The sequence below is a fragment of the Motacilla alba genome, chromosome Z (assembly GCF_015832195.1).
Source record: "Motacilla alba alba isolate MOTALB_02 chromosome Z, Motacilla_alba_V1.0_pri, whole genome shotgun sequence".
Lineage (NCBI taxonomy): Eukaryota > Metazoa > Chordata > Aves > Passeriformes > Motacillidae > Motacilla > Motacilla alba.
Window position 1 is genome coordinate 12,687,317 of NC_052046.1, and position 12,221 is coordinate 12,699,537.

Here is a 12,221-nt window from a genome sequence, read left to right on the forward strand (position 1 = left end):
GCTCTGCTTCACTGTCTTCTTTGCTTTGCAGACAAGAGAAGAAAAGGTTTCTTGTGACACTCAATTCTAAACACATCAATAGAATAAACAAATTTTTGCATTTACTTTGTATGTGTTCCAGGTATTAAAATGCAGTTCTAAAGACCAAGGACAGGTAAAGGAAAGCTACTTACAAGTAGCTACAATGAAATAATAGAGATTATTAATTTGGTCTTTTAACAGTGCTTTAGAAAAGAGGAAGAAAGAACATGGCTCATATTGCATCTAACCCTGACTTCTGCTTTGAAAAGAAAACACCCAACTATTAAATTTAAAAGAAATGTGTTACTGACTTCTATCAGATAGAAAAATGCTTCCAGAAGCAACTTCATGCAATTCTTTTCACGGCTGAAGATATTACTAAATTTTAAGACTTTTACCCATGCATGTAGAGGTGATTACAGTCAAAACAGGCAGTGAGCACTCAGCCTTCAAAAACTATTTGACATCAAGTTTAAAAAGTCAGATTTTTTAAAATCTACCTACACCTAAACCTGATACTTTTAAAACAAAGTTTACAATTGCCTTTTCTAAATTCATAAAGAAATATTACTGGTTCATATTTTGTTGTTCTTCTCTACGAAAATAAAGAAAAGAGAAGGTTTTGATTATAATGTATGCATTATACAGACATTTTTACTACCTAAGATGAGGTAAAGAGCCACATCTTGAAACTGAAAACAGCAGTTTTCTGATACTGGAAAAACCCAATTCAGTTTCACAGTTAATTATCTTCTGAACAAATTTGTTAGCTTTTTTTCATTTTATTTGCCATTTATTCTTCCCTTTTAGTGCTTTATATAATCTCTAAGGAATGCTGGCATCAAATCACTAAATTTGAGACACTGAGGGAGACGAGGACAGGTAGAAAGAGGCCAAGAGTAGGGTAACAAAAAGACAGAGTGAAAATACAGAATATGCTATTCAGGAAGCACAGTATTCCTTGTGAGAGAATTTCTTGAGTACTGACTGGTCTATGCCAATGCATGCGTAACTGCTGCGGCCTGGACAGCACACCAGAAAGCTGTTAACTTCAGTGGTAGCAGGCTGTGTGGCTTTTTGTTGGTCTGACACTGTCTTTTAAGAAAACAATGTTACAGGTAAGTAGCAAGAGATGCTAGAAAAGGCTTTCCATCAACTCAGTTCTCAGCATCAACGAACTACAAGCGTGGCTGCATAGCCCGTGCATTTGATGCACACAGCTGGTGCATGCCAATACCCTTGGACCATGATAGAGAAAAAAAAAACCACCGAGGGTCAGCTGTATGATTTCTTTGATGTTTCTCTTTGACCATCTCTTTGACCATTTTTTGCAGATCAAGCTAAAGAATTTCTCTTGCTGTCTCTTCTTTCATGCAAGACAGAAGTTTTTGCTCAAGTAGAAAATGCTCAAAGAAAGCCCAGAAATATTGAGGACAAATTTCTGACTCAAATAAAATGAATTATGGATGTGCTTCCATCTTCTGATGAATCTACACTGAAGCTCTTCTTTCAAAGCAGATTCACAAAAAACTTTTATTATAAAAGTGCAACTTCCTCGAGGATCTGTTCCTTTATACTGGGGCTTTTTTGGGGCTTTTTTGTTTGTTTTTGGCTTGTTTGGGTTTGGAGACAGCTGTCTTTAATATGTAAAACTCTCTTTTTTGGCACAATTGTTAATCAAGTACATTGTATCTTCTGTGAGACAAAAAATATATTTGGTAGATTTAATGCACAAAAAGATATTTAACAGAGAAAGTACTCCTCGGGAACCATTCTTCAACTACTTCAAACTTTACTCCAGTCTTCAGTTGTTTCTATAAGAATAGGAGAACACTAAAGAACAGCGAAGTCCAGCACAAAACCAGGATATTATGTTTCCTGAACACATTTGGTACCTCTATATGCCAATTTCTCTAGGATGAACTTGAAAATGCAGCTACTATACCTTTAAATCTCACATCCATGGATGCACAGTACAGTCACCATAAACACGGTTCATTGAGTATCTGAGACAAAATCCTGTGGATAGCATCAACTGCCACAAACGAAGCAGTAAGGCTATAAGCATTCCCTGAATGATCACTTCAGTGACCGTTTGTCTCCGTTCTCACATGGCAGAAAATCTCCCAATCTCTGACTCACAGATGCTTAAACAAACTATACAATGAAGTAGTCATAATTTCAATATTGAAACTTAATGTTGTCTTTATGCCATTGTATTCACTCTTTGATAAGTGCTTCCCAAACCTTGTCCAGTAAGCACAATTTTTCTAGCACACTTGAGATTCTAAATGGTAAAATTGTACAATCAAAACAACTTTCTTCACTACATTTTTCTGTCTTTTAAATTATCAGCTATATTACATGATAAAGGTAAAGCTAGGTATTGGAGATTGCAAAAAAGCACTGTTGATGGAGACAACCAGGAGTCAGCACAATGGAGTGGCACAGAAGATACAACCATACATAGGAGATTTTACCTTTCTGACTAATCGAAGTGCTTGTGTTCTTTCTACTTCATTACTCTGCTGTATGTCAATGCACCTAAAGTAAGTTAAAAAAACACATTTTGTAACTTTCACCTTAACTGTTAACAACTCATGTCAGTATTTATGTATATGAGTACAAAGGAAAAGAATTGACTAATGGTTTAAAAACTACACTTTTCAGCAAATATACTCATTATGAAACACCAGTTAAGTATGGTTTGTATTTCCTCTGCTATTTTCATTACAGTTAAGTCACTAAAATGTTCTCAAATATAAAATGGCAAAGCATAAGGCTATAACAACTATTTTCCAAGCTAGCTGCATTTGTCATTTGCATATGAGACACCACAAATTTCTAATGTTTCACATCAACACACCTTGAGTGTTTCAGAGTTTGAGATCAGAAAAGTCTTTTTGCTCCGAAAAAGTTGAACAGCACACTAAAATTACATGCATATATTTATAAACAGAAATTCACACACATCTGTACCAGCATATTAAATAAAAATTTCATTACAGGAAGCACTAGAAATTTACATCTACACATCATGCTGATTTTATTATCTCACTGTTGGCTTGCCCTCTGGTACTTTTCTGTTGCGTTGTTGATTATATTTAGACTACAAATTATTGGACATCAACTATTACAGCAATGTGATAATACAAAGAAACAAACAATTCCCATACAAAAACTTAAGACATGAAAATTATTAATATTTCAACCGTATTAATTAACAGTTAATGGCATTTATGACTAAAAGTAGAAATTTTAGAAATTTTCTGAATTACTTATAATGTATAATATATTAAGACATCATTATATTTGGATTAGCAAGTGTGATGAAATATTCTGTTGAAGAAAAATGTATTTTATAAAACTACTCAATAAAACCATAAGAGAATATGGAAACACCTCTCTCCTGTACCAACTGTGAAAAGGCAAGTGATTTAGAACTTTACAACTTGCAACAAGAAGAAAGAGAAAAATTACCTGGCTATCAAATAATCCACTTTCAACTTTAGCACCTTTTGGAGAATACTGGAGTCTCGAATAAGATAGCGGAGGGCTCGCAATCCTGCTGCTCGCACCTCTTTTGCTTCATTTAGTAAAGCTAACCTCAGACTACAATGAAGAAAACAAGAGGAACAAACAACTATTAGGCAGCAGGTAGACTTCACCATCTGACATGCAGCTACTACTCATTCATTTAAGACAAAAAGATGATTTTTAAAAATAAATGTTCTGAACTTTTTTTTCTGACTTTCAGGTCTTCTCATGTGCAATCTAGAAGGCAAGCCCTCATCCTGGTCAGCAGATGTAGAGAATATATTAATCTTAAAAAGCCACAAATTAATTTTCCCCCCAAATAACAGCTTGTACATCCATGAAATGACATAGAATGAAAACCTGTACACAAGTTATTTGACAAAACAGCTGAGCATATTAGTCCAAGAAAATCAAGAGGTAGAATAAGGTAGGTAAGAAGAAATTAAATATGGAAGAACTCTAGAATTAGAAAGCATGAGGTACCACACTGTCCTTTTGAAGGCCCTCTAGATGTTCATCCCTCTTCCTCAACAACATGCCGGGTGGAGTGGGAATCCACAACCTCTCAATGACATTTTCTAATAGGATTTTTCACTGGACATCTAAGAATGCCACTGAGACTGAATTTCTACTTCTAAAAAGGTTTGTTTGTTTTCTTTATTCGAGGGTTGTCCTACATGGTAATCAGCTACCCTGAGGCAAAAAATCTTCAGAGTCTTTGGGTGAATACCTGGCCAGGAGCCATGTTACGGGAGCCTACTCCCTGGTGACACCTAGACAAAGTAGGCTACCAGATCATTTGCAAAAAAGATGAACTGATTATTACTTTCAGCACCAAACAAGGAATTGTTTCAAGACCATCTTTCCTGTAATATGAATACGCTATCCACATTGCTTTGGATGCAGCCCAGGACACAGCTGGATTTCTGGACTTTCAAAAACTGTACACGGGACTGCTGACTTATGTCCAGCCTCTTGTCCAGTAGGACCCCCAAGTCCTTCTCAGCAGGGCTGCTCTCAATCAGTTCAAGCCCAGCCTGCATTGATACTGAGTGTATTCTTGATACCACAGATTTTTGATTCCAACTCCTGGCCCGGCACAGGACAATCCCAAGGATCACACACACCATGAGCCTGAGAGCATTGTCCAAACACTTCCCGAACTCTGCCAGGCTTGGGGATGTGACCACTGCCCTGGGAAGCCTGTTCTGCTGCCCAACCACCCTCTGGGTAAAGAACTTTTTCCTGATATCTGGCCTAAACCTCCCCTAACACAACTTCAGGCCATTCCCTCGGGTCCTGTCACTGGTCAATGGAAAGACGAGATCAATGCCTGTCCCTCCTCTTCCCCTCATGACGAAGCTGTAGACCAGTTAAAGAACTGGCACAGTGAAACCACTACAAAGGAGAAGACTATAATGAGAATCAACACTCAAAAGCAAAAGCTGCCAAAAAGAGATGTGTCACTATCTTTAGGTATGCAATGAAAACATACAGCTAGTGAAAAAGATAAAGACATTGGTTTTAACTGAGAAAACAATTACACAAGGTTTCCCAACATTCTGCTCAAAGAGCAATTAGCTTTCCTAAGCTTTTTTGCTTAAGTGAAATCTAAATTGAAAGAACGCAGAAAAGCATTAAATATTAGATCTTATTTGTTTTTGTCACCAGTGCTGGTCTTCAAGAAAAATGTAAAAATTTCTGTGTGCAAATAAGCATGTAGTTACATTTAAGAGTCAAAATGGCCACAAAATAGACAGAAATTCCACTTAAAAGTATATACAGAGGACATGTCAGTAACAAGGCAAGTAGTGCTTCATGGACATATACACACCAGTACAACATAAAATACCGATCTTTAAATGTTGACTCTGTATCAAGAGTATGCTCTGTATTTTGTAGATGTACATTTTTTATTAGAAGTGCTTTCTACAACTACTGAAATACTTAGATGTACTTTTACATCTCTGAGGAATATAATGAAGAAATCTAAACTTCTAACTTGGAGGGTTTGTCTCTGTTTGCCTAAAAGTGAGTAATGTATTTCTGATTTTACTCATTAAAATATTTGCAGGTTATATACTTGCATTATGAAGCTTCAAACATATTATAAATACAAAATACTAGTTCAGAAGTACAAATGAAGTTTATTCAATTGCACCAAAACAACTGAAGTTCCCTGGGATTGCCCAGTGCTCTTTACTACTCACCATATAATGATGCTGTCATAGGTAAAACCTAACTTTTCTTCAGCATGGCCAGTATTACAGAGAAGCTGAAAATAAAAGAAAATACCTATTATTTATAGATCTCCAAAAATAACCATGAAAAATCCTAGATCTTGGGAAATGCTTCAAAAAAAAACTTGAGGAATTTAATTGGTAGCAAGGGAGCTTCAGACTTCAGACTTCCCTGAGAATTTCTGCTGTCCATATTGTGGTCCTATACACACCAGATACGGAGACTCACCTGTGGATTTTCATACCAAAAAAAGATTGCACGGTTGTGTAAGCTGTGTACTGGTCAGTCCAGCATCAGATTGCTAGCTGGCAGCTGGTAATTTGAGCAGAGAGCAAAAATGACTGAAGTCAAAGCACATCTGCAGGGGCTCAGGTAAGAGTTTTGAAACAAAAACTGACACTGATGGTCCACTGTCATGTTTTGTCACAGTAGCGCAGAAGTACAAAAAAATCTTAAGGCATTATTACCACGTGCCCTGTAACTGACATTTGGTCTTGGCCTGCCACCTGAAAAATCAGAGCAAAGTTTGAATTTATGCACACAAAAAGACAGCTGTAAACTGTCACAAACTGGACACTTCAGCCATATCTAGTCATTGTGAGCAGAGAACATTTACAAGCACGGTTTTAAAGTCCAAAACCATGCTTAAAAGGAGCAACCTAGGTTGCCAATGTTTTTAGCCTCTTGAGGAAAGGAAAACAATCTCTTCTGTAAGAAGAGCTGATGTTGATGCTGTTCTTTTCAAGAACAGCAAAGAAATTCCTAGTAATCTCACTTACTATCCCTGGCTAAAATTATAAAATATTATCATGTCCAAATCCCAAAGAACATTTCTAAGCACTTCCAAAAACTCAAGTGACTAATACTGATTGCAATAGCTTTGCACTTTGTCCTCTGTTTTCAAAACAGGCATGTGTTCAGTTCTAAGTCAGCGCAGTATTAAGTTTCTCCCAGTGAGGAATTCAGGAAGTATTTGTGCTAACTAGTCATTACCTCTGCTCTGAAAATACTGTGATATATCAAACCCTGTGACACATTCTTTATGTGTATTTACTGCTAACAATAAGAAATTTATAATAACACAAACAGCCAAATCAAGGCTACTGTAAGTTAAAGTATTTAGTGTGTTCCACGCTTCAGTTCTACTGTTCATCTCCAGCTGAAAAAATGACATATTGACAGAAACTCCTCTTTTAAGTAAACCAACAAGTAGAAATTAATTCGGTGACCATGTTATGTCTTACAAAATTGTCTTCCAAGAGGAATACTTAGTGATACTGCTGAAATTTAAGGCTGTTAATGAGAGATTATTAAATTGGCCTGGATCAGCTCCATGTTTGGGCTCAAATAATTTAAGTAAATTGAAGTATTTTGGATTTTGCATTTTTCTTAACCATAGACCATTATAAAACATAAGGAAAGTTTTTACGCAACATTTTTTTACCACCTTTCAAGTTTAAGTGATAATAAAACTAGACAATTGATGCACTAACTGGTTATGACAGTATGTCACTTCCTAACATCAATCTACTTTTATGCCATATTGTTGGACGGCCTAAGGCCACCATTGCTGCTTTAGCATTTCTATTGACATCTTCTGAACTGTAAAAATTGGCTGGCAGAGTGTAAGCAAAACAGTGCGAGAAGACAGTGAGTAAAAACAGTTCATTGTTCAGCTGCAGACAATTACATCAATAGTTGTTTAGGCTAATCATTTATACATCTAAACCTTTCCCCAGCATTCCACCCCAGACACAAATGAGAAATCCTAACTTAACACAACAGATTGTCCTCAACAGCTTATTTTTCCCACTTAAAAAAAAAAAAACCCATTGAATTCTGATGTAGGAAAAACTCATTTTTTAGAAAGCTCCTATAGTGTGCACTAGTGCAATAGTGAAGCTAGTCTTGTATCGCACATTTACCACTGGTTTGCATCTTGAGCAGTCCTGAGATTTTACTGAAGCATTTGACATCTTCCAGAAACCCACCTAACTTGCTGCACTGCTAAAAGACATTCAGTTCACTGAACCACTTCAAATCTGGTTGTCACTCTCACAAAATATATCCCATGGTTATTAGCTCCTCAATACCAACTGTTTTCAACTATGTTTGGGCTCCCACTGCACACATCTTCAGTGATGCTGAAAAGAACTTGACCTTATCTTGAAATTCAAACACAGTCATGTAACCTGACAAGTTAAAACTTTCATGAAGTTATACTGCTGTTTGGATAAAAATTTCTGAATTTGACAGTAATAATTACAGAAATGTTTGATGGTGTCTGTGCATGCATCTGAAATACTTCTCCCACAAAAAAAGAAAAGAGCTACTAGTTTTTCCCCCTTTAATGGGACACCACTACTTATGCATTAGTCTTCCTTGTAATTTCTATATGTTCCATATAGAAAAGGGCCTAAAAAGTTGGAGAGCAAGATCAGAATTCAAAAATGTTTCAGTGACTTGTAAGGTGTGCCCAAACTCAGTAAGAAGATTTAAATAAATAGTAGGAATAGCATATCGTATCCTTCAGGGTACCACAAATTAACAGACACATAGGAAATGAAAGTAGGCCAGCAGAGAAACAGAAAAAGTCCAGAAATTCACATTCAGAATGTTAATATAAAAGAAAAAAAGAAAAGAAATTTTATCTCTGGAAATACTAATAGGACTGTTTTACGTTGCAGATTAAAGAGACTTTTTCCATTTCACGGGTTGCTTTCAAAACTGCAAAAACAAAATTTTGTGTGCCATATTTTAAGAGCAAAGTGGAAAATGTGTAGCAGAAAAATGGACATGGCAGGTAGAAAATCCACCTATGAAAGCTGATCCATTTGGTTTATTTAACCTAGGGAAAGGAAAAAACAAACTGGCTTTTCAGCTGGCTCCAATTCCTTGGGTATTTGCTATGTTACAAATGTCTGTCCTTAAATATACTAAAAAACGTTATCGCTTTCTTCTCATTTCACCTTCAAACAACATTAAGTAAATCAAAGATTCTGGCCCAAATGCAGTGGTATTTGTAGAAGGCTGAAGTCCTGACAAAGTCAATTAACTGTCATATGTTTGAGTGTAAGATTTAACCATTAACATATATACCATGATAGCATAACTCGGTAGGCAAGCAGTACCAGAATACCGAAATCTATCTTTGGCTATACATTTACATAGTTCATTAAAATGGCAAACTGATTATCATATAACATCTGGAATCATGAAATGATTTGTAAGTTTATACTAGTTATATTTTCCATACATAGATCTTACCTATAAAAAGTATACATTTTTAAATACACACAATAGATTTTATATATTTTCATATTGGTACAAACAAAACCAAACAGAGTATACTTTGTGAATTAAACCCACAAATGAGTCCACTTCAAAATCAGTATTTTGTGATCAAATACACAGTGACTGGGCATAGCAAAGACTCTCTGAGGATAAGATTAAATATTAGGACAAAATAGTAAGTACACTAGGCCAGAGAGAGACTAACTTACAGCAAAGGCTTTTTTCATGTTTACTGTCAGCTATGAGTTCTTCATACTACTCAGATGAGTCACAGCAATATGAGTAACATATCAACATGTCTTGGAAACAGTAGCTCAGAACAACAAAACCATAGGAGGTCAACAACATGCACAAGTGGAGTGCACATTTGAGACCATTCCAATTTATATTTAGCAGAATAGCCACAGCAATTACTAGGTAAAAATATTATATTATTCTGTGCATTCAGAATGTAACTACTGCATTATAACTTTGGAAATACAGTTTGAGCCACCACTGGTAATATTTAAGCAAAGACTACTCTGCAGATCCTAGCCTTAAGAGAAGCCCCTGCTGAAACTGTGGACTCCGGAGCTAGACATATTTGTTTCAAAGCTGAATGTGTCTACGTACATGTTCTGTTCCTATCTGCTACATCATCATGAGATTTCAGGTTTTGTCAATGGTTTATCTACTTGGATGAATGTTACAGTCAGGCAATACATTCAGTCTGAGTTAATCTGGGTTTTGCAAAAGACAGAGACTCTAAAATGACAGACTATGAATCAGAGACATAATTGTGAAAACCTCTATGGCCATATCCATATCCAAGTCACTCAATCCATATAATCCTAGTGAAAGTGAGCAGCATGGCCAAAAGCTAACAGATATAAAGAATAGCAGAGCTTCATTAAATAATGACAATTAGTTTCAACAGATTGGAAACATAAGTTTCCATATCACTATATTACTGATGCTGTTTCATTTCAGAGTTTATATCTAAAATGAATTGCTTGATTTTGTCCTTTAAGAAGTACCTTTCTTTTTGAAAGAAAAACATTAATTCATACAATATCTGTGGATTTCTTTTTCAGCTTGTTATTAAAACACCCTTTCAGTTTTACAAAGGTATGAAAGATCTCTCAGAAGCTCCCAGTGGGATAAACCTTCTATAACAGAGGATTATAAATAAATTCTTCAAATTACAAAGATATTTTCCACTAACTAACTGTAATTGTACAGTTTCTTCAGGTTTTCAGTGATTTATCTTACTGTTTCGCATGGGGGTGGGGAAAACCCAGAAGACGTAACCATGATGTTTTGGTACTATTTAGCAGAAGCTGGGGAACTTCAAGGTGCTTGCCTTATGTAGGCAGCCATATAAATTAAAGATGGGTAATCCAACTCAGCTTACTGGAGCTAAATGCATATACCAAACTTGTGAACTGCTGTGACATTTGAAAGTGTCACTGACCATTTACTGGTCAATTCTCAAACAGTTTTCAGGTCAGAATATAAGTTAGCTTAAATAGAGTGGCTTGAAATGAGTATAGATTGAGGCAGTACTTCATAAAAGCTTTTGCCTGCAAAACTGCAGCTTCATTTACTAGGTGACAAGAAGCACAGGAGGAGTGTGCTCTCATTCAAAGCAGATAAAATTTCCAAGTTTGCTGCTGCCGCAATTCAGAACTAAACATACCTTTCCATAGCCGATGCATCACCGGACTCGGAATGCTGATTTCCTGGAACAGAAAACTTAAAGCCACCTGTCGTGCAAGAACAACTCACTTTCTGCAGAAAAGGGCGAAGAACTAGAACACTAATGACTCAGCCACTAAGGAGTACTAGCAAAAACTTGATAAATGAAATGCAAGTTTTTGTAAAATATCACGTAAAAAGAATACTTTGCACAGTAATAATGGGTGCGGTGGAAACCTGAACATGACAAGTTACCATTTCCCTTAAAGGGAAGTAGCAATGAAATGGGAGTAACAGCACCTAAGCACATAAGCTTCATATAAAGCATCTGCTCCACTGTCTCATTCTTGCAGAGGAACTATTAGACTAGAAGTCAACTCCTGTTGACTTCTGATGACCATTATTTATAAAAAAATTAAAGTACTTAACTTCTACATAAAACCCTGAAATCTAGTTCAGTACTAGTTCAGTAATTTTAAAAGAATGTTCTTGCTACTTAAAAAAAGGGAGGTGAGGGAAACAGATCTCACCTTAAAAATCCAGTCCAGTTTCAAGTAAAGAAATCTGAACATAACACATATCAGATATCCTGAAAATAACAGAAAACTTGGTGTCTACCATGATCCTTGTCAGGAAACTCCACATTTGGAGTAAATTATATTACTTGTTTCCATGTGATAAAAACATTTTGCTTTCCCTGACTGAAAAACTAAAACAGTAAGATTCACAATCTTTGAAGGAAAAATGTGGAGTAATTGGGACCAACTGCTTAGACTAGTTCAGATGTTTTCTTTCAAGTATAATAATATTTCTAGCAGGAGAATAATAGATGTTCCATATTATTTTATCTGAAATATGCTATTAAAAATGTTCAAAGGTCCTTTCCCTATCCATAGTACAAATGTCGCAGATAACAAGTAGCCCTTTAAAAATGGACCACAAAATGCAACAATTTATAAACAAATCAAGTTCATATCCACTGTAATTCCAAGACAGGATACTAACATCCTCAGCCCTTAGAATATCAATCTTACTCACACTCCTGTCTCAAAAAGGAGGAAGTGAGACTACACCAACTCATCGTAGAAGAACAGAGCGCAAAAAGGAAATAAAACCATCTTGCCAAGCTCCAGGCTTTCACTTTTAACCGCTGGAATGAAAACCACAGAATTGTTCCAACCACAAGGCAGACAATACAGTACAACTTGCAACTTTTATTCTATTCTCATGACTGCATTTACAGGTCAATCAAAAATAGGAAGAGTTTTTAAAACCAAATGCACTAAGTTATACAAAATATATATTCTAGGGAGATGAATATAATAACAAGTGCTCAATATTAAATTGAGTAGTATGATTCCCTCATGCACATTGATTCTGATTTAGAATCAAAATCAGGTTATGAACTACAGTCTTCATCTTCAAACATCATATTTAATTTTACTGAGTTG

The 12,221-nt window shown here is 35.8% G+C and overlaps 1 protein-coding gene across 1 annotated transcript in view; it reads right to left on the reverse strand.

The window, feature by feature from the left end:
• RICTOR (RPTOR independent companion of MTOR complex 2) overlaps window positions 1-12,221 on the reverse strand; it is a 75,553-nt gene that overhangs the window by 43,072 nt on the left and 20,260 nt on the right. The window contains exons 4-6 of the mRNA XM_038125777.1: window positions 5,769-5,833; window positions 3,502-3,633; window positions 2,502-2,565 (exon numbers count right to left, since the gene is read on the reverse strand). Of these exons, the coding sequence (XP_037981705.1) occupies window positions 2,502-2,565; window positions 3,502-3,633; window positions 5,769-5,833 (261 nt within the window). The remainder of the gene's footprint in view (window positions 1-2,501; window positions 2,566-3,501; window positions 3,634-5,768; window positions 5,834-12,221) is intronic.